At 45.5% G+C, this 23,497-nt stretch overlaps 1 protein-coding gene across 1 annotated transcript in view; it reads right to left on the bottom strand.

The window, feature by feature from the left end:
• LOC139474173 (centrosomal protein of 290 kDa-like) overlaps nt 1-23,497 on the bottom strand; it is a 78,279-nt gene that overhangs the window by 36,678 nt on the left and 18,104 nt on the right. The window contains exons 11-32 of the mRNA XM_071257068.1: nt 23,219-23,341; nt 22,801-22,918; nt 22,152-22,258; nt 21,916-21,987; nt 21,140-21,207; nt 20,800-20,992; nt 20,300-20,373; nt 19,142-19,289; nt 18,470-18,635; nt 18,165-18,229; nt 16,989-17,303; nt 16,172-16,297; nt 15,868-15,960; nt 13,773-13,922; nt 13,162-13,242; nt 11,673-11,846; nt 10,708-10,819; nt 5,831-6,027; nt 4,534-4,594; nt 2,920-3,017; nt 2,185-2,317; nt 1,296-1,612 (exon numbers count right to left, since the gene is read on the bottom strand). Of these exons, the coding sequence (XP_071113169.1) occupies nt 1,296-1,612; nt 2,185-2,317; nt 2,920-3,017; nt 4,534-4,594; nt 5,831-6,027; nt 10,708-10,819; nt 11,673-11,846; nt 13,162-13,242; nt 13,773-13,922; nt 15,868-15,960; nt 16,172-16,297; nt 16,989-17,303; nt 18,165-18,229; nt 18,470-18,635; nt 19,142-19,289; nt 20,300-20,373; nt 20,800-20,992; nt 21,140-21,207; nt 21,916-21,987; nt 22,152-22,258; nt 22,801-22,918; nt 23,219-23,341 (2,991 nt within the window). The remainder of the gene's footprint in view (nt 1-1,295; nt 1,613-2,184; nt 2,318-2,919; nt 3,018-4,533; nt 4,595-5,830; nt 6,028-10,707; nt 10,820-11,672; nt 11,847-13,161; nt 13,243-13,772; nt 13,923-15,867; nt 15,961-16,171; nt 16,298-16,988; nt 17,304-18,164; nt 18,230-18,469; nt 18,636-19,141; nt 19,290-20,299; nt 20,374-20,799; nt 20,993-21,139; nt 21,208-21,915; nt 21,988-22,151; nt 22,259-22,800; nt 22,919-23,218; nt 23,342-23,497) is intronic.

The raw sequence follows: 23,497 nt of genomic DNA on the forward strand, positions 1-23,497 counted from the left end.
AATGGCAACAGTGATCCAGACATTACAGCAGGTCACAATCATCATACAATCACTTTAACTGACCTTTACAAAGGCAATGAATGCTGCTTTATGCCGCAGCTGGCAATATTTCATCTATATGTGACCATCTCACCCCCTTGACATCCTCCTCCACAGCAATGAAGCTAAGGCAGTACTGTGACTATCTCACCCCCTTGACATCATCCTCCACAACAATGAAGCTAAGGCAGTACTGTGACCATCTCACCCGCTTGACATCATCCTCCACAACAATGAAGCTGCAGAACTGTGACCATCTCACCCCCTTGACATCCTCCTCCACAGCAATGAAGCTAAGGCAGTACTGTGACTATCTCACCCCCTTGACATCATCCTCCACAACAATGAAGCTAAGGCAGTACTGTGACCATCTCACCCGCTTGACCTCATCCTCCACAACAATGAAGCTGCAGAACTGTGACTATCTCACCCCCTTGACATCATCCTCCACAGCAATAAAGCTACGGCAGTACTGTGACCATCTCACCCCCTTGACATCATCCTCCACAACAATGAAGCTAAGGCAGTACTGTGACCATCTCACCCGCTTGACATCATCCTCCACAACAATGAAGCTGCAGAACTGTGACTATCTCACCCCCTTGACATCATCCTCCACAACAATGAAGCTAAGGCAGTACTGTGACCATCTCACCCCCTTGACATCATCCTCCACAACAATGAAGCTGCAGAACTGTGACTATCTCACCCCCTTGATCTCATCCTCCACAACAATGAAGCTAAGGCAGTACTGTGACTATCTCACCCCTTGATCTCATCCTCCACAACAATGAAGCTGAGGCAGTACTGTGACCATCTCACCCCCTTGACATCATCCTCCACAACAATGAAGCTATGGCAGTACTGTGACTATCTCACCCCCTTGATCTCATCCTCCACAACAATGAAGCTAAGGCAGTACTGTGACCATCTCACCCCCTTGACATCATCCTCCACAACAATGAAGCTGCAGAACTGTGACTATCTCACCCCCTTGATCTCATCCTCCACAACAATGAAGCTAAGGCAGTACTGTGACTATCTCACCCCTTGATCTCATCCTTCACAACAATGAAGCTAAGGCAGTACTGTGACCATCTCACCCCCTTGACATCATCCTCCACTACAATGAAGCTATGGCAGTACTGTGACTATCTCACCCCCTTGACATCATCCTCCACAACAATGAAGCTATGGCAGTACTGCGACTATCTCACCCCCTTGACCTCATCCTCCACAACAATGAAGCTTCTCACCCCCTTTAGCTCTTCCTCAAGCTTCGTCTTGTCCTGCCTCAACTGCATCATGTTCTTAGAGAACTTCTCCTGCTTGGACAGCGGCACGGCGCCAGCAAACTGCAACCGCAGTTCGTTCAGGCTCCTCTTCAGGTACCTGGCCTTGTTCTGGGCCTCAGCCCGGTTGTGCTGTATGGTCTGGTTCTTGTCATCGATCCTGTGTTCCCCTCGCAACACGTGGGCCTCCAGCTTTGTCACCTTCTTCTTGGCCTCTTCGCACTTCCTCACGGCCGTGCCCTCGCTCACCTGCAGCTGCACAATGGTGCGGTGCAGCTTACCTGGGACAACAACCACACCAGGTTAAAGAGTGGGATGACCATAGCCTCCACATTCCATGTCACACACATCTGGAGGTCATGTGTGTGTAATACCTAATACAACACTCACATCCTCAGGTAACAAAAAGTTTGAATCTTAAATTGTAAACTCATGAGTTAGGTGGATAAAAGATGAAAGTGTTCTATCCGACAAAATCAACTTTCAGGATATTCACATTTCAAACCAAGAAATAACAGCTCTAATCATCATACCTCTCAACAATTAAGGAATTCAGGTTTTCATCCATCATTGGACTCTTAAACTGCTCTCTTATAATCAAAAAAACTAATTTCAATGTACTTCTTAATCTTGGTAAGAAGAAACGGAAAGTAGCCGAAATTGTTTCATTTTGGCATTAGATTTCTACAAGTTAAACGAATTCATGGCAATGATCTTTTGGATTTTACCTCCCTAGAATTCCACGCATCTCTGAGAAATTTATAAAACATCAAATTCTGGATTTTTTACAGGCAGTTGTCAGGAGTCCAGAAATCAAAGATGACCAGACATTCAAAACACAGAGAGCACTGACCTATGATGGTCTTCTCATCACTCTGCATCTGAAAGTCCAGAAGCTGTTGCCGTAGCGACTGCAGTTCCTTGTCATGTGACACTTGTTGTGTCTCATAGATCTTCAGCTGCGATGTCGCCACTTCAGCCACTTCCTGTAACCAAGACCCCCATATACAAGCATTGTTCCAGTTAAAAGAGACATTTTGGAAAGTGGGATGAAATGAGCATTGGGAGATCTTTGACTCCTACAAGGCCATGTTATACTATTAACAGTCACATTAGTTGTACTGATAAAACAGATTTGTAGGTGAGTTGAAATGTGTTTAACGTCGCCTTCTAGCTTTTTTCAATCATATATTGATGTGCATGCATGCGTGCGTGCGTGCGTGCGTGCGTGCGTGCGTGCGTGCGTGCTTGTGCGGACTAATGCTTGTTATATATTGCTACCCATTGAGATACCATGCCGCAGTGTAACTAAGACACAGTGTACTGACTCCAAGCTGACCAGTCCAATGTCGAGCCCCAGGCAGGGTAACAACAAGTACCAGCTTTTAACATCATTTGGTATGACACGGCCGGGGATCAAACCACCGACCTTCCACTCTCAAGGACACTCTATCCACTTGACGACAGATGCAGTTCTTATACTATCACAGCAGTTATATCAGTTGTACTGTGAAGATTGCTGTGTGGAAGGAAGCCCAAGTACAGCTGCTGACTGCACTGTATGTGCTGTATAATGGTGAGTGCATACCTTGAGTTTGGAGATCTCGTGTTTGAGTGTCAGTTCACCCTCCTCCAGCTGGGATATCTTCTTCCTGTCTGCATCACTCACAGACTTCATCACAGAATCTAAAAATATCAAAATTGCATTGAAGATACTAACTCAAGCATACTTTCAGAATATGAAGGGACTAGGAGCTGCTGAGTTCAGAGAATGTGTGTTGCTGAAATATAAAAAGATTGTCAGTTAGTGAGTGAGTGAGTGAGTGAGTGAGTGAGTGAGTGAGTGAGTGAGTGAGTATGGTTTTATGCCACTTTTAGCAAATTCCGGCAATATCACGGTGGGTGACACCAGAAATGGGCTTCACAAATTGTACCCCATGTCAGGAATCGAACCCGGGTCTTCGGCGTGACGGCGAACACTAACCACTAGGCTACCAGACCGCCCCACATCTGGTAGAGGATACATTATACAACTAATTACTCTTGACAAGGTTAATACGTGAAAACTGGACCGGAGGACCCACCCCTTGAGGTGGTCCTGTCATATCACTGAGGTCCGGGGGTCTCTGTATTCACATACTGACCTTGTCAGAATAATCATTTGTTTTGTTATACTGTGTCATTACAGTAACCTGTTAACTGTGAATTTTTTTGAGATGCCAGCTTGTTTTCTAGCAGACGAGTCAATATTAGTATTGACCTGTCACATGATGAACATGACTCGTCTGCTAGAAAACAACGTGGCGTCTGGTATGAACATTGTGACGTTCACAGCTGTGTTACTGTTACGAAAGAGAGGACGGTCTAAAGGCTTCATAAACTTTAAAGTGAATTTCGGCAAAACAAAACGAATGATTACTCTTGATGAGGTAGCTATGCAAAAACAAGAACCCAAGGACCCAACCCCTTCGGCAGACTGACTGTATTTGATGTAATAAGCGCCCACGGCACTATTTGCTAATATCTTGGCTAGTGAACAATCCCAATTAGCACCCCTTCTGATTGATCAATGTACACAAGACTTATTTACCCGATATAATACGCACTAGTCTGTTATATGCACTCTTAATTAAGGGCAATTAAATTCTGGAAAAATATATCTGTGGTATATAAACATTTCAGGCTGTCAGCATAAACCACAAAATTTATCTTTCAACTCTGTTTTTATCAGCAAAATAATATTCTAATATTTCTAATTTTGAGAGCGCCCTGGGCGCTTATTACATAGACTACGGTATTTGCTTATTAGAGAATGACCTGAGTGAATTAACTTTGCATGGATAAAGACAAGATGAGGGACTCTAAAGGTTAATTCACGCGAGGCAGATGCCTTGTATTTCAAACATATGAGTAAGTCATTCATACATTACTGGAATTCTTTTCTTGAGAGTAATTACAGAGGACACAATGTAGTTTCCTGATCACACCGTGAGACATAATCCACTCTAATGTTCTAATGATGTCATGCTACAGCCATGATAATCTTCTATTGTTTACAACAATACACTGCTGTGACGTCATATCACTTACACCTTTGCAAACATTAATGATGAATAAATGGTCATGATTTAATTAATCTGAAAATTATTTCCCATTCTTGCCCTATGGTTATATTCACCTGTTATAGATAACTGACACTCACCTGAAAGTTCATCTCGTAAATCTCTCTCGGTTTTCTGCATCTCAAGATTCAGCTTTGTAACCTGAGTTTTAAATAAAAAGTCATGAAATAATCCAGATACATCCTATAAATAATATATCATATAACACATGTATGTTGATATATGTCTAACTTCATACAAGGAGTGAGTGAGTATGGTTTTACGCTACTTTTAGCAATATTCCAGCAACATCACGGCGGGGGACACCAGAAATGGGCTTCACACATTGTACCCATGTCGGGAATCGAACCCAGGTCTTCGGCGTGGCGAGTGAACGCTTTAACCACCAGGCTACCTGACCGCCCCTTTCATACAAGGAAGGAGTGTACCCTATGTAATGAATAATACCCAGTGCAATAAATGTCAGCATTATTCCAGCTATATCAAGGAGGTCTATCAACAACTGACTGGAGCCATGCAACGATCCATGCAGTCTGGGCACGATAACAGCCAGGCAGCCAGGTGACACATTGTGGCCACCTGATCCATGTTTCAGACAACTCTCAAAACCAGCATGGGATATAGGGTAGCTGCCCCTGACCTCTAGTAGGTGCCCCCTTTTCAGTCTGTGACCCCTGATGCCAGAAGACCGGTGTGTGCCCCTCCTGACCTCTAGTAGGTGCCCCCTATTCAGTCTGTGCCCCCTGATACCAGGTAGACTTGTGTGTGCCCCTCCTGACCTCTAGTAGGTGTCCCCTATTCAGTCTGTGACCCCTGATGCCAGAAGACCGGTGTGTGCCCCTCCTGACCTCTAGTAGGTGCCCCCTATTCAGTCTGTGACCCCAAATACCAGGTAGACTTGTGTGTGCCCCTCCTGACCTCTAGTAGGTGCCCCCTATTCAGTCTGTGCCCCCTGATGCCAGGTAGACTTGTGTGTGCCCCTCCTGACCTCTAGTAGGTGTCCCCTATTCAGTCTGTGACCCCTGATGCCAGGTAGACTTGTGTGTGCCCCTCCTGACCTCTAGTAGATGTCCCCTATTCAGTCTGTGACCCCAAATACCAGGTAGACTGGTGTGTGCCCCTCCTGACCTCTAGTAGGTGTCCCCTATTCAGTCTGTGACCTCCATGGCAGTATACTGATGCGTTCCCCTTCTGACCTCAGAGGGTACTGGGGAGTACCTGTGACCTCTAGTATGTGACCCCCGATACCAGGTAGACTGGTGTGTGCCCCTCCTGACCTCGGAGGATACTGGGTAGATGCCCCTGACCTCAAGTGAGTGCCCCCTATTCAGTTTGTGACCCCCGATACAAGGTAGATGGGTGTGTGCCCCTCCTGACCTCAGAGAACTTGTCCTCCAGCTCCTTGTTCCGAGTCTCCAGTTCCCGCAGGATGTCTCTCTGCTGCTCGTACATCCGAACTGCGTGCTCCGCCCGCTGCCTCTCATTCAGCTCCTTCATCTCCAGCATCGTGATCTTCTTGGAGATGGAGATGATGTCCCCATCCGTCACCTTCACATCCATGCCCTCTGTCACACCTGGGGATGGAGGACCATAACAGAATATCACAATATAGCCACACAGAGAGTAAATGTTTCTTATCAGATCACCATCCGACAGGACTAGCTACTTGTCTGTCAAGATTCCGGGGTAGGATAAGTCTTCAGCAACCCATGCTTGCTGTAAAAGGTGACTATGCTTGTCGTAAAAGGTGACTAACGGGATTGGGTGGTCCGTCTCGCTGACTTGGTTTGATGCACGTCATCAATCCCAATTGCTTGGATTGATGCTCATGATATTAATCACTGGATTGTCTGTTCCAGACTCGATTTACAGACTGCCGTCATATAGCTGGAATATAGCTCGGTGCGGCGTTAAACAACAAACCAACCAACCAACCTACTTCTTTGTAAGTTCAAAGCAAGACATTCTACCCAGCACCTGAATGTCCTTTAGCTGGATTGGTTTAACACCACTTTGAACAGTAGTTCAGGCCAATGTGGAAGAGAAGCCCAAAGGGATGCAGGTCAAAGACATTTACCACATCGGTTATACTCACAACCAGTAATACTGACAAAGCCAGGACCTTCATTGGGCTAATCTTGGGATTTGGGTGGATGACTGGTGGGTGATTGGTGGATGATTGGTCATGACTGGTTGTGTTTGAGGGTGATTTGGGTGTGGTGAGTGGTGGGTGAAGAGAAAGTATGATGAGTAGGGGTGATGAGTGGTGGGTGATGTTAGGTGGGTGAAGAGTTGGGGTGATGTGAGGTGGGTGATGAGTGGGGAGTGATGAGTGGGTGATGTGAGGTGGGTGAAGAGTAGGGGTGATGTGAGGTAGGTGATGAGTGGGAGATGATTAGTGGTGGGTGATGTGTGGGGGGTGATATGAGGTGGGTAATGAGTGGGGGGTGATGAGTGGGGGGTGATGAGTGGGTGATGTGAGGAGGGTGATGTGAGGTGGGTGATGTGAGGTGGAGGATGTGAGGTGGGTGATGTGTTTGGGGTTGATGAGTGGGTGATGTGTGGGGGGTGATGTGTGGGGGGTGATGAGTGGGGGGTGATGAGTGGGTGATGTGAGGAGGGTGATGTGAGGTGGGTGATGTGAGGTGGGTGATGTGAGGTGGGTGATGTGAGGTGGGTGATGTGTTTGGGGTTGATGAGTGGGTGATGTGTGGGGGGTGATGTGTGGGGGGTGATGAGTGGGGGGTGATGTGTGGGGGATGATGAGTGGGTGATGTATGGGGGGTGATGAGTGGGGGGTGATGTGTGGGGGATGATGTGTGGGGGATGATGAGTGGGAGGTGATGTGTGGGGGGTGATGAGTGGGGGATGATGAGTGGGTGATGTGTGGGGGGTGATGAGTGGGGGGTGATGTGTGGGGGATGATGTGTGGGGGGTGATGTGTGGGGGATGATGAGTGGGTGATGTGTGGGGGGTGATGAGTGGGGGGTGATGTGTGGGGGATGATGTGTGGGGGGTGATGTGTGGGAGGTGATGTGTGGGGGGTGATGAGTGGGGGGTGATGAGTGGGGGGTGATGTGTGGGGGATGATGAGTGAGGGGGTGATGAGTGGGTGATGTGAGGAGGGTGATGTGTGGGAGGTGATGTGTTGGGGGTGATGTGTGGGAGGTGATGTGTTGGGGATGATGTGTGGGAGGTGATGTGTGGGGGATGATGTGTGGGAGGTGATGTGTTGGGGGTGATGTGTGGGAGGTGATGTGTCAGGGATGATGAGTGGGAGGTGATGTGTGGGGGATGATGAGTGGGTGATGTGTGGGGGGTGATGTGTGGGGGATGATGAGTGGGTGATGTGTGTGGGGTGATGAGTGGGGGGTGATGTGTGGGGGATGATGAGTGGGGGGGTGATGAGTGGGTGATGTGAGGAGGGTGATGTGAGGTGGGTGATGTGAGGTGGATGATGTGTTTGGGTTGATGAGTGGGTGACGTGTGGGGGGTGATGTGTGGGGGGTGATGTGTGGGGGGCGATGTGTGGGAGGTGATGTGTTTGGGGTGATGTGTGGGGGGTGATGTGTGGGGCGATGTGAGGTGGGTGATGTGTGGGGGGTGATGTGTGGGGGGTGATGTGTGGGAGGTGATGTGAGGTGGGTGATGTGTGGGAGGTGATGTGTCTGGGGTGATGTGTGGGGGGTGATGAGTGGTGGGTGATGTGTGGGGGGTGATGTGTGGGAGGTGATGTGTTGGGGGTGATGTGTGGGGGGTGATGTGTGGGAGGTGATGTGTTTGGGGTGATGTGTGGGAGGTGATGTGTGGGAGGTGATGTGTTGGGGGTGATGTGTGGGAGGTGATGTGTTGGGGGTGATGTGTGGGAGGTGATGTGTCAGGGGTGATGTGAGGTGGGTGATGTGTCAGGGGTGATGTGTGGTGGGTGATGTGTGGGAGGTGATGTGTGGGAGGTGATGTGTTGGGGGTGATGTGTTGGGGGTGATGTGTGGGGGGTGATGTGTGGGAGGTGATGTGTTGGGGGTGATGTGTGGGAGGTGATGTGTCAGGGGTGATGTGTGGTGGGTGATGTGTGGTGGGTGATGTGTGGGAGGTGATGTGTGGTGGGTGATGTGTTGGGTGTGATTTGTGGTTGTGATGTGTGGGAGGTGATGTGAGGTGGGTGATGTGAGATGGGTGATGTGAGGTGAGTGATGTGTGGGAGGTGATGTGTTGGGGGTGACGTGTGGGGGGTGATGTGGGTGATGTGTGGGAGGTGATGTGAGGTGGGTGATGTGAGGTGGGTGATGTGAGGTGGGTGATGTGTGGGAGGTGATGTGTTTGGGGTGATGTGTGGGGGGTGATGTGGGTGATGTGTGGGAGGTGATGTGTGGGAGGTGATGTGAGGTGGGTGATGTGAGGTGGGTGATGTGTGGGAGGTGATGTGAGGTGGGTGATGTGTGGGAGGTGATGTGTTTGGGGTGATGTGTGGGGGGTGATGTGGGTGATGTGTGGGAGGTGATGTGTTGGGGGTGACGTGTGGGGGGTGATGTGAGTGATGTGTGGGAGGTGATGTGAGGTGGGTGATGTGAGGTGGGTGATGTGTGGGAGGTGATGTGTGGGGGGTGATGTGGGTGATGTGTGGGAGGTGATGTGTTGGGGGTGATGTGTGGGGGGTGATGTGAGGTGGGTGATGTGTGGGAGGTGATGTGAGGTGGGTGATGTGTGGGAGGTGATGTGAGGTGGGTGATGTGAGGTGGGTGATGTGAGGTGGGTGATGTGTGGGAGGTGATGTGTTTGGGGTGATGTGTGGGGGGTGATGTGTGGGAGGTGATGTGAGGTGGGTGATGTGAGATGGGTGATGTGTGGGAGGTGATGTCTGGGAGGTGATGTGTGGGAGGTGATGTGAGGTGGGTGATGTGAGGTGGGTGATGTGAGGTGGGTGATGTGAGGTGGGTGATGTGTGGGAGGTGATGTGTTTGGGGTGATGTGTGGGAGGTGATGTGTGGGAGGTGATGTGAGGTAGGTGATGTGAGGTGGGTGATGTGAGGTGAGTGATGTGTGGGAGGTGATGTGTTGGGGGTGATGTGTGGGGGGTGATGTGAGGTGGTTGATGTGTGGGAGGTGATGTGTTGGGGGTGATGTGTGGGGGGTGATGTGAGGTGGGTGATGTGTGGGAGGTGATGTGTGGGGGGTGATGTGTGGGAGGTGATGTGAGGTGGGTGATGTGTGGGAGGTGATGTGAGGTGGGTGATGTGAGGTGGGTGATGTGAGGTGGGTGATGTGTGGGAGGTGATGTGTGGGAGGTGATGTGTTTGGGGTGATGTGTGGGGGGTGATGTGTGGGAGGTGATGTGTGGGGGGTGATGTGAGGTGGGTGATGTGTGGGAGGTGATGTGTGGGGGGGTGATGTGTGGGAGGTGATGTGAGGTGGGTGATGTGTTGGGGGTGATGTGTGGGGGGTGATGTGAGGTGAGTGATGTGTGGGAGGTGATGTGTGGGGGGTGATGTGAGGTGGGTGATTTGAAGTGGGTGATGTGAGGTGGGTGATGTGAGGTGGGTGATGTGAGGTGGGTGATGAGTGGTGGGTGATGTGAGGTGTGTGATGTGAGGTGTGTGATGTGAGGTGAGTGATGTGTGGGAGGTGATGTGTGGGGGGTGATGTGTGGGGGGTGATGTGAGGTGGGTGATGTGTGGGAGGTGATGTGTGGGAGGTGATGTGTGGGGGGTGATGTGAGGTGGGTGATGTGTGGGAGGTGATGTGTGGGAGGTGATGTGTGGGAGGTGATGTGTTGGGGGTGATGTGTGGGGGGTGATGTGAGGTGAGTGATGTGTGGGAGGTGATGTGTTGGGGGTGATGTGTGGGGGGTGATGAGTGGTGGGTGATGTGAGGTGGGTAATGAGTGGTGGGTGATACGAGGTGGGTGATGTGAGGTGGGTGATGAGTGGTGGGTGATGTGTGGGAGGTGATGTGTTGGGGGTGATGTGTGGGGGGGTGATGTGAGGTGGGTGATGTGAGGTGAGTGATGTGTGGGAGGTGATGTGTTGGGGGTGATGTGTGGGGGGTGATGAGTGGTGGGTGATGTGAGGTGGGTAATGAGTGGTGGGTGATACGAGGTGGGTGATGTGAGGTGGGTGATGAGTGGTAGGTGATGTGAGGCGGTTGATGAATGGGGGGTGATGTGAGGCGGTTGATGAATGGGGGGTGATGAGTAGTGGTAATGACTGGTGGGTTGGAACCATTGAGGGGCTTGGTACCCATGGCCAGTGACTCACCTCTTCTATGTAGTTCCTCCATAGCCGCCTCCAGAGCATGTAGCTTCTCCTTCTCCAAACTCAGTGTTGTCTTTATCTCCTCATTGTCATTTGTTAATCGCTTCACTTCTGCCTGTTGACCAGAATGTCCATCACATTCAAATACACACATTCGCCCTGAAAGGGTATCAAGTCCACAAACAGTCTCTGTATGTCGTATCACTGAGTCAGCTGGTGAACTCTAACCGTTACTTTTCCCTATCAAACTCATTCTTGTCAACAAACATAGAACATGACTGCCCAGCGTACACAAATAAATTGATTTTGCTGGAAATTTTGACTAAATTTCTCCTGCAAGTATGAGTGAGTGAGTGAGTGAGTGAGTGAGTGAGTGAGTGAGTGAGTCTAACACCACTTTACAATGAACAATATTCCAGTTATGTCACAGCATGTCAGCTTGATGTGGGGGGAATGCCTGAGGCAGGTCCACCACTTCGGCAAAACCCACAAAATTGGATATAGTGCCGACAAACCTAGAAACATAATGAGGGTGAATCGGGATTTGAACCCACAACATGCATGTATAAGGTCTTGGAGACCAATTGGATATGGTGCCGACAAACCTAGAAACATAATCAGGGTCAATCGGGATTTGAACCCACAACATGCATGTATAAGGTCTTGGAGACCAATTGGATATGGTGCCGACAAACCTTGAAACATAATCAGGGTGAACCAGGATTTGAACCCACAACCTGCATGTATAAGGTCTTGGAGACGACATGTACCCTTAGATCTCCACGAAGGTCTGAGAGAACACTTGGGTTCAGGCAGTATTTCCTGAACATATCTTCATTCACCAACATGTAGTGTATTATTCATCATCAAAGGAAGGAAACTTCACTGAAATAATAATTTTCAGTCTTGTTTCGCGAGTCTTGTAAAATCAATGGTGTGAAAGGAGGTACACATTAATGTTGCCTGACCTCAAGTCCAGTGAGGGCCTCGGCTTTAGACACCAGGTTATTGCCCTTCTCCAGGAGGTCGCGGTATTTCTCCGTCAACTCATGGTAGCGCCGGTTCATCTTGTCCATGTCGCTCTGCGGCACTGAGTCTTCCAGTGTCTTCTGCAGCTGGGTGATCTTGAAGGTTGACATGTCCTGGACAGATGACGATCATTACATGGGAGGGGGACTCTGACTATGGAGATACACGCACACGGACGCCACGCTCACAGTATTACAGTACATCATAAGCTGTCAACTGATCTTGAGATGTGTATGGTGTGTAGACCCTGTGTGTGTGACCCAAAGCATCAGGCAAAGGGAAACACAGCCTCACACTCAGGGTACATCACACCATGTCGGTTGACAACCAATTTACCTTACTGACATTCATTCATACATGTTTGGGATATATGTCCACAGTTTCACTGAGTAACAAAACTCATAGCAGAATGATCCATGTTACTTCCCTTTACCCAATATTCAGATAAACATCGGTTCATTTCAGAAACTCAATGATACTTAAGTGTGATAAGCATGTTACCTAAGATGTGTCCTGATTGATTTTCAGCGTGCTACAGGAAATTTGAAGCCAACCTGTGAACAGGCTACATGGAAACTAATTGCCAGCTGACAAAATTCCCAAACTGACAGGAGTTAACCTCTTGGTTAAAACCATGAGCATGAACAGGGTGCTGCTAACAAACATAAACTTCATTATCAGTGTGAAACTTGGATATGAAACGACCAGAGGATCAAGGGACCAAACTCTGCACAATCATGTTGTGCTGAGATCATGAACTGTATCACCCTTGAGTCAAACCACTGAAATGGTTCTGGTACCAAAGAGGATATTGGGGACATTCTGGTACCAAAGAGGTATTGGGGACATTCTGGGACCAAAGAGGTATTGGGGACATTCTGTGACCAAAGAGATATTGGGGACATTTTGGGACCAAAGAGGTATTGGGGACATTCTGGTACCAAAGAGGTATTGGGGACATTCTGGTACCAAAGGGGTATTGGGGACATTCTGGTACCAAAGGGGTATTGGGGACATTCTGGTACCAAAGAGGTATTGGGGACATTCTGGTACCAAAGAGGTATTGGGGACATTCTTGGACCAAAGAGGTATTGGGGACATTCTGGTACCAAAGAGGTATTGGGGACATTCTTGGACCAAAGAGGTATTAGGGACATTCTGGGACCAAAGAGGTATTGGGGACATTCTGGGACCAAAGAGATATTGGGGACATTTTGGGACCAAAGAGGTATTGGGGACATTCTGGTACCAAAGAGGTATTGGGTACATTCTGGTACCAAAGAAGTATTGGGTACATTCTGGTACCAAAGAGGTTTGGGGAACATTCTGGTACCAAAGAGGTATTGGGGACATTCTGGTACCAAAGAGGTATTGGGGACTTTCTTGGCAGCAGGAGTGTCCAATTTGAAAGCTTTTTCACAAACTGACCTTGAACCTAGAGAGGTAGCCTAGCCTCTCAGAGATGGCAGATTGTATCTGGGTGATCTCATTCCTCTGTTGATGTAATTCCTGGAGATATAAAAAACACAAAATATAATCAACATAATAAAACATTTTGTAATTCACATGAGAAGATAAAGCAAATGTCAAACATTTCTTCAGACAACCATTAACCATCACTGATGTAACACTGTCTAAACGTGAACAGTGCTCACATGTTTGCTTCATTTGACATTATTTTTTGTGATGTTCCCGGTGTGTGAGCCAATGTACCCCTCACCAAACCTTCGATTGCAATTGGATCATAACCTGAACCCAGTTGGATCCCAACTGTACTGCACTTATAAGGTCGCAGATAAGGACAGTATCTTGACTAAGGATCTTGACTGTGTTAAGTGTAGCTAGAAGCCTGTGACTGACCTATGCAAGCCTGGTGTGTATCTCCTCCATGATCTGGTAGTGATAAACCTTTGATCGCAATCGGATCATAACCTGAAACCACCTGGATTCCCGTATTGCAAACTTTTAAGTTAGCAGATCATGACAGTATCATGATTGAAGATCTTAGTGATAATTGTAGCTGGAAGCCTGTGACTGACCTTTCTAAGCCTGGTGTCAATCTCCTCCATGATCTGGTAGCGCCGTGTCAGTGCCTTCTCATTGACACGGAGTGTTGTGATCTTCCTGGTCATGTCTGCCAGACGGCGCCTCACCTCCACATCATCCTTGCCTAGTGTGTCCACCAGCCTCTGTGGCGGGAGCATGCACCATTAGCTTGTTACTGGGTACAGTTTACCATCATTCACATCATACACATACCCCCGTTATCCCCGCTGGTCAACAACAAATAGTAAATAGTTTGTTAATTAATGAAATATTACATATTTCTAAATGATTTTAACTTCAATGTTTTAAAAACTAAGATTGAGTTCCAGTGACAATTGACGCCCCCCCCCCAATCTCCCATGTTACCGGTGTTCACTACGAGGTAGTAGATTACCATCACCTTTGAATAAAAATTTGATTGAGGAGATACATAAGAAGAATTATCAAAAGGACCAAAAATTGTTGATATAAAAACACATAAAAAATGGAACAATATCATATAAGAAAATCAATAAATTAATAATTTCCATCTAGCCTTAACAGATATGGTAAAGAATCATAAATTCAAACTATCACAAAGCACAGATACTTATGATTATCTACATGTGTGGAAAGAATTTTTGAAAATATATTAGCTATACAAAACCAGTCATCAAAATTTCTAAATTCCATCATGTTTCCATGAAAACAGCAAAAGACAAAACTTTCAGAATCTTATAAAAGATAAAAAAACAATCATAGCGGTGAATGTAGCAAGTTTGCTGAAGCTAGGATACATAATATTGTAAACATAGATCATACAAAAACTACACCCAAAATTAATGTTTCACCATGATTCCATGGAAAGGGCAAAAATAAAAAAATTCAGAATCGTCAAACTAGTGAAAGGCTTAAGTACTCATTGTGGTTAATGTGTGTAGAAAGTTTGGTGAAGCTAGGGTGCATAGTTAAAAAAATATAGGCCATACAAAACACCCACCCTAAAAGTTTAAGTTTCTTAATGTTTCCATGGAAAAGGCAAAAATTAAAAAATTCAGAATCTTCAAACTAGCAAAAGGCACAAGTACTCATTGTGGTAAATTTGTGTAGAAAGTTTGGTGAAGCTAGGGTGCATGGTTAAAAAGTTATGGGCCGTACAAAAGCTCGGACGGAAGGACGGACGGAAGGACCGAATGCTATATACCCCCGATTTACTTCGTAAACGGGGGTATAACAAATTAAAACAGAATCAGGGTCACTGCAGAATCATATGTAGTGTATCATTTATGCATATGTAGCAATTAATCTAAAGAATTTTCAGGCCGAGTGAGAAATGATGCCCTGCCTTGCTTGAAAATACATGTATCACAAACACATCAGGTATTGTCACAAGCTCCTCACAGCGATAGCCTGTTCGTGGAGTTCTCTACACAAGTGAGTGAGTGAGTATGGTTTTACGCCGCTTTTAGCAATATTCCAGCAATATCACGGCTGGGGACACCAGAAATGGGCTTCACACATTGTACCCATGTCGGGAATCGAACCTGGGGCTTTGGCGTGACGAGCAAACGCTTTAACCAATAGGCTAGCCGACCGCCCCTCTCTACACTATCGCTACCACCAGTCAAATCTCCCCACTGTGATAGGTGGCCACAATCATGCTTGGAGCTAAACTCGCAACCGACTGACTTTTATGTTTACAAGCAAGTGATGACTGCCGTGATGCTGAATACTCTTACCCCAGCTTAATTATTTTCTTTGTTTGCCATTTTGAGTTTCTATTTCATTCCAAATATCATGTAATTGGTGGAGTAAGAATTTAAGGGGAGAGTTAGGTGATTTTATGTTAGTCTGTAATCTCGAACCAATCTGATTAGATTAAACAAAACAAAAATGTAAATTCATCTGGGAAATCTGGTCAGTCTGAACCTTTTCAAAATTCACTGTGATTGCATTCCCAAACACATAAATGTGACTACATTTGGGGTTAGAGGGCAAAGTTCAATATTCTTGTAATGGCCGCTTCCACTCAGACGACAGTGATGTTACCGAGGGTGTCACGCGGTGGGAAGGAGCTTGGTTACGCCATATAAAGGGGAGACAACTCACATCAAATTCCTGGATGCGGACAGAATCCTCCTCTCTTTCTCCATGGACTTTCTTCAGCTGATCTTTCAACTTGTCACATTCTCCCTCCCACTCCTGAAAACACAGCATGATTGTTTCTTGTTAATACTTACTTCCCTTTACGGGAGTATTCTATGCTTCCTTATGAAAATATCTTTGCTTGAGTACGTAACGACTGTATTGTAAGTGATCTCTTAATTCATGGAGTTGGAAGGGCTGTAAAATGTTACATTTTAAAAACCACATCAAGTCACACAATCCAAGGTTTGACTGTCCATCTCTCTACCTTCTTTGATGCCAGGAATTCCTGGTACACGAGCCCCTGTTGGTGTCTCATCACGGCAAACTTGCGCTTGTAGTTCTCCAGCGACACATCCATCTTCCTCATGCTCTCCTCCTTCAGTGCCATCTCCTGCAGAAGTCAACACCACATCTCCACATCATAGCTCTGATATATGTCACAACAGTCAGTACAGGGGCACTGTGTGTGTGTGTGTGTGTGTGCGTGCGTGCGTGCGTGCGTCAACACCACATCTCCACACCATAGCTCTGATATGTGTCATAACAGTCAGTACAAAGGCAGTGTGTGTGTGTGTGTGTGCGTGTGTGTGTGTCTGTGAGAGAGAGAGAGAGAGACTTTGTCACGATGGAGGTGTTTTAAGGAAATGTCAAAGAAGAAGAGTGGGGCTATATGTGTGTTTCAAAATCTTGTGTGTGTGTTTCAAAATCTTGTGTGTGTGTTGTGTCACATTTAATATCTATGGTGGGGGATATTGATGAATTCCTCTCTATTTAAAACATACAAATGTATTATTTTGGGCTCATGTATTTAGGGACATATTCAAAACACAGTGTTGGTGGGTCTAATGCTACGCCCCCTATCCCATGAAACCACCTCTGCAGTACAACAGTTATCAACATAAATATTGAGGTCCTTGTGACCCCAATCTATAATAGTAAAGCTGTACGTACATACAAATAGGTAAATACTATTCCCTGGTCACTTATCCCCTGAAAACTACAAACATTGAAGACCATGTTTCAACTAACAAGGTACTAATTCCTGCATGTATTTGATGAGCTGAATGACTGATATGACTAACCTGAAGCACCACCACGAGATGTTCGTTGAGGCTAGCGATGATCTCAGTGCTGGTCACTGCCATGCCCTCAGGGAGGGGGAGGGCCTTGAATGCCCCAGGGGCGACGCCAGACTCCTGGAAGGCCTGGTGGTCCTTCTCCATCCGTTCTATCTTGTCAAACGCCTTGTCTCGCTCCATCCGGTTCTTGTTCCCTTCCACCCGAGATTCTCGGAGTTCATTGCGGAGCTCGTCGTTACGACCTCGCAGTACATCCACTTGTTCTTTGAGGTACAGCGAGGTGTCATAAGAACCGATCACCTTCTTAGCCTCAATAGCCTGGTCAAAATCATATAATCAATATCAACTTATCCTTTAAAACAGGAAATGAGCAATTACAGTTTGAAAGTCTTTGATTGGCATTTAGAAGTTGGAAGAACATGAAGACATGAAACTGTTATGGATAACACCATGTTTATAATGATGTTTCCAGTCTGTGACTTTAGCCACTAGTCCATAGCCCGAGTCTAGTAAAATGCTGTTTAGTCTAGTACGATTAGGTAATACACGCCATATATTAACAGCCAAATGTACTGAAAATGATGGTGTTAACAGTCAAATACAGGCAAGTAGACTTTCAAAGTTTGGGCTCACAGTATGTTTCGGGCTACTTCTTGGCCCTTCATCACTGAAAGACTGGTGAAAGCTACTCACTGCCCCATTACCTGATACATGTGAGTGAGTGTGAGTGGGTATGGTTTTACGCCGCTCTTAGCAATATTGCTTCACATTGTCCCCATGTCGGGAATCGAACCCGGGTCTTCGGCGCGACAGGCGAACGCTTTAACCACTAGGCTACCCGACCGCCCCCTAATACATGTAGTGCAGTGTACAGATTCACAACCTGAGGTTGACTGAAAAGATTTTTGGATTACAACTGACTAGATCCAAATTGGGATTTCTTGTAATTTATCTTCATTCACTGCTGCTTTATTTAGATCAAAATAAAGCTGCAGTCATTGACCAGGGGCACAAAGACATGCAAAGAGCTAAGTCACAGAACCTGACCACCTGATCAGTTTCGTCAACTCTTACGACAAGCACAGGCTACTTTGCACCAATTCTACCCCGGAATCCCTGTTATATGTATAATATCTGAAAGTTGTATATTGTAGCAGGTTGTCACTGCTGTGCACTTACTGCCAGCATCCTGTCTATACTGGGGAACTGTCCAAGGTGGGTCTTTACCAAATCACGGGCAGAACCTGAATTTCCCAAAAATAAAAAATAAAGTACCATAATATTATAAAATTACATCTAAACAAATGCTGATGTGAAGTTTCTCGAAAAGGTTGACCTTTCATATGTTTTTGTTTATTTTTTTCTTTACATAAATAGATGGGTAATGCCTTGAACAACCTATTCAAAACTCAGAGAAACTGATTATCTGTTTCTATATAAATGACATTCATTAAGGGGAGATAATTCCCAGTGATTTCCCCCACCTGGAGGCTGCTGTCTGACGGCCTCCATCAGCTCCTTGAGGGCCTCCTCCTGGACCCGGTTGTGCTGCGCCATCTCCTTGTTCTGTGCACGGAGGTGAGCCACTTCATCCTCCATGTTGTTCATCTCCCGCACGTTCTGCTTGTACTCCTTGCCCAGCTCCTCATCCTCAACACACATACACACACATATATATACACACATACATATGGTCCACAGTACTTTGTCTACACAGTGCTGTACACACATACTTGTACATGATTAACAAATTCCATACTGACTTCATGGACAGGCAAAATTCCTTCTTTATAATCTTAACTACATGCACAGACATGCACCAATTGCATATAAATTGCTCTATATCAACATATCAAACTAAACATTATTATGCTAACTAACTATGTGTTTTCTTCAAAAATGTATATCATGGAAGCTTGTATCTGTGACACCTTGTAGATTTGTGACAAAGTTAACTTCATTTAAACACAGCTACAGATAATTACTTGCAGAGCCTCCCAAGTTACCCATCCCAATACATGGTCAAGAGAGTTATCTACCCTAAGGAAGACCAGACACAGTTATCTATCCTAATACAAGGTTATCAGAGATACCTACACATATAAGCCCCGACAGAGTTCTCTATCCTATCAAGGTGGTCATACAGAGTTACCTACCCTTATGCTGCTTTCCCTTCTTTCCACCTCTCTCAAGATGGCAGCTGCTGTAGAGATCGGCTGACCTTGTGTCTTGCGGACCTTCAACTCTTCCTGATAGTCCTGAACAGCCAACATGTCCTCCGCTGTCAGCCCCAGCGCCACCGCTCTACAAGACAGACATGTGTGTCAGTGTCATCAGCTGTTTGAAGCCTGTCATCTACTGCACAAGATGATCACCATGTTCTTCACAAAAACACATGTAGCTGCATGTAATGGTAACAATATTGAAAAGCATTTTAACATGACCACAATATATGCTGCCCATGATCACAACAATGTGCCAATTCCTCACTGGTAAATGCAAGTGCGAGTCAGGGCTTGATTTAAGGAACTGGACATAACTTGCACCACGTGCATGTTGATATGAAGAGCTGGTTGCACAAGACAAAACCACCCTGGTTGCACCCATGTCTAAAAGATGAGGTGAAATTGGGTTTAACGTTGCGTCCAAGATTATTGCACTTATATAGCGACGTGCATGTACGTGTGAGTGTTTGTGTGGCTGCTTGTACTAGTCTGGACTGATGCCGATTTATAGTGCTAGCTCACCGAGATACCATGCTGCAGTTTAACATGGATACCCCACTCAGACACAGTATACTGACTCTGAGCCGACCAGTGCTTGTTTTAGCCCCTTAATGCCAAGCACCAGACAGGGTAACAACAAGTACCATCTTTTAACGTCTTTTGGTATGACGCGGCCGGGGATCGAACCCTGGACCTTCCGCTCTCCGGGCGGATGCTCCACCACTAGACCACGGAGGCGGTCCCTGGTCTAAAAGATTAATCAAAGTTAATTTATAACTAGTCCAAGTAAGTAAAATCTCAGATCTCTGAAGGGAATGTCATGTGTCATGAATTACACAAAACACAGGGATTCGTTATGTAGTATTGTAAATATAGCTTGGGGGTATTGAGTGTGTTCAAAGACGATGTTATTTGGACAAGTAAACGTTAGTCAGACAAAAATGCAAAACATTTTTAACATGCACTCGGTCCATGTAGACATAAATAGTAGGTTGCATCTTTCAATAGTTGGTTGAACTTGTGCATGTTTTATCGAGCCCTGAGAGTGTTTAGGAAACTGACATGTAAATATGCAAGCAATAAGCTCACCTCTGCCCTGTTTGCTGAGCCATCTTCCTCAGTCTGTTCTTGAGGACCCTTCTCTCTTCTTCCAGGACTTCAATCTATATAGACCAATGTACTATAGAGTAGGACAAGTCCGAGTCTATGTAGCCTAATAAACTTATCAGTCAATAATTTCTCGTAAACTATTCTTGTATTTGATCCAAACTACACTGCACTTATTGAAAGAATAATGTCTTTCTGAAGCCTACCACTTCCACATGTATTTCTGTTAGGATTATCTGTCAAATATAGACACAGACCCCAAGTTAAAATGTTTCAAAGACAGAAGACTCATGGGCACACAAAGACACTTTGACATTTAAACTTGCATTAAAATAACATTCACAAACCAGCTTTTAATGCCTGTTCTAAAAAGACATCAAAACATAACTAGAACCATATCATCTTTGTTCAGACTCAGCTTACAAGCTGACATGGATCAAGGCTTCAAGGGGGGCTTCAAAGGGGGCATAAGTCTGCCCTACCTCATTCTGGAGCTGGAAGTTAAGGGCCTTGGCCTCCTCCTGTCTGATGGCCTTGTTCTTGCGGAACTCTGTGAGATCCAGAGGCTCCTTGGGATCCAGCTTCAGCCGATAGCGGAGCTCCTCATTCTCATCCAACATGTCATTAATCTTCATCTCGGCTTTGTTGATGTGCTGAGTCAGCTCCTCAATTTGTCTGAAAAGTTCCGACGTATTTCACGCTAATATTGCTATTCTCAATTGCAAGTAAAATAACTGCATGATTAAAGTAAGACACTTGCAAATGCATAATGCAAGGTTTTGTTGCATAAACTTTCCAAGAAGATAAATGACCTCTACTGACCTGTCTCTGACCTTGACCTGGTTCTTAAATTCCTTGATCTCCGCCACAGCCTCCACTAATCCATATCCCTGTGACAAAAACAGCCCCCATTAATGATAGGTCAGCAAGATACAACAAAAGGAACAAATTAGTTTCCAATAAAACAAGATACTACAAATCATAACCACATCAATCGAAGATGAAATAAACAGTGATGACCATACCTAAAATGTACATATATTTCCTTGGGAACACAACTCAACATATAAAAGGATGCTCCCCTAGTTCTTGAGATAAAATGTTCTCGGCCTCAAATTCAGTCTACATTTAACTTCTTTCCAAAAGAACCACCTACCTAATAATTCATTTATCCTGTAAGCTGAAGGTAATATAGAGAGGAGCAATATTACAAGGAGCCAGATCTGAGCATCTGATTCATGTTTCATTCATAAACGTAAGCAACATTATTACCAAGTCAAAACACGAAGGCATCATATTTTGTGGGGCATAAGTCAAGTATTAAAGACAATAATCACAATGTGTAGAAATAGGTGCCTGCACTGATTAGTCATGTTTTAACATTAGTCATCAGACACAGATCAAAAGGGGAGAGTGCAGGAATTTATGTCTAACAACATGAACTAAATCATTGTTTTGTTTTCAACAAAAATAACAATTATTTGACTTGTCCATACAAACTAAGAATTTGGTGGTATTTGCACCCATACAAGGGCCAGCTGGTCGCAGAGGAACAGGCTTCTGATGTGCTAATATGTTTTCATATGTTTTCAACTTACAGCCTCATATTCCCTCATTCTTTCCAGAGCCTCATTCAATTCCTTGTCTTTGTTCCGAGCATCTTCCTCGGCCTGGAAATCCAAGTCAGTTAAAGTGTATTGATTGTACATATCTTAATATCACGACAACAACATATATACCAGAAAAGCATAAAATTGAATTGCATAGAAGTAGTTGCTTTATTGAAACATCTAATATCTAATTTCATCAGTAATAAAGAGGTTGGTGTCGGTACCTTCTTGGCATCCTTCACGATGTCTCTCTGCTGCTCCTTCTGACTCTTGAGGGTGTTCTGGAGCTCTCGCACCTTGGTCTGCATGCGGTCTCCTGGCCCACTTCCCGCTGATGACAGGACAATGTCACAGAAACAAAATGATACAACAGTGCCAGGCTGGTATTTTAATGAGTCAGCATATTTTTCATTTTCAAAACAATAATGTCTATTGTAAGAATCATAATTTTGCCTGTGTTAAAGGATTACAAATGTCAGATATTATAAAAGGTCTTTTAGGAGGAGTGGCAACAGTGTCCTAATACCTTTCAGTGATATGTTAGTCACATGACTGCCTCAGACAAGAGACAGCACTCCACCACTACCACTCAGGTATCCCGCTGCTATTTTTGTCACACTAAAAGGTAAACACTTTGTTTTTTGGTAAAAGCTATTGCAAAATCTTTTCTGCAGAACATATTTCAAACAAGTTCCAAACCCCATCAACAGAATATAAAACGGTCGGTTCCTCTAATGTTATCTATATTCGTGTTTGTAAATGTGTCAGCATCCTCAACTCTCCTCCCCATCAACAGAATATCAAACGGTCGGTTCCCCTAATGTTATCTATATTCGTGTTAGTAAATGTGTCAGCATCCTCAACTCTCCTCACCTCGATGCAGCTCCTCACGCAGGTCGTCAATGATGGCGGTGTTCTTGTCCATCTCGTATATGTACTGATTCACTTTCTCCGTCAGCTCCTCGATCTGCTTGTCTTTCTCCTTCAGGACCTACAGCACAACACACAGCACTACAGCTTCACTTTACCACCATCCAGCCAGCCAAGACCACAATAAACAGACCATAATCATATCATAAATAGTAATAAACGATTCTGTCTTAAGTTGTTGTTTCATGATGAGATGCAGATAGCTTTAAGCTTCTGCTGTACATTTTCTGGCCTATCAATAGGATCAAGATTATTCAAATCAGCAGACAAATGAAATCTTTAACTGTTTATCAGCTGAGACAAGCCTTGGTAATTTGCCGATATATTTCAGTCATAACCAGTTCCACCCATACAACCTCACCTGTCCGAGAGCAGCCACCGAGGCCTTGTCAGTGTCCATGTTGGCCGCAATCAGCTGGTCCCGCAGCTTGAATACCTGGTCCTGAAGCTCCCCGACCTGTTGATCCTTCTCCCCCATCAACACCTGCAGACACACGGCATGTATTTAAGAAATAAACGACAAGTGGGAGGTGTTTATTGTAGAATAAAACACTGCACGGAGGATAAACCATGAGCGGTGCATCACACCCTGGCTTGCTGATCTGTCCCAGATTGTACCATTGTAAAGAAAAGATTTGGT

This window comes from Haliotis cracherodii, unplaced genomic scaffold (assembly GCF_022045235.1).
Source record: "Haliotis cracherodii isolate W230 unplaced genomic scaffold, xgHalCrac1.p SCAF_3, whole genome shotgun sequence".
NCBI classification, from domain to species: domain Eukaryota; kingdom Metazoa; phylum Mollusca; class Gastropoda; order Lepetellida; family Haliotidae; genus Haliotis; species Haliotis cracherodii.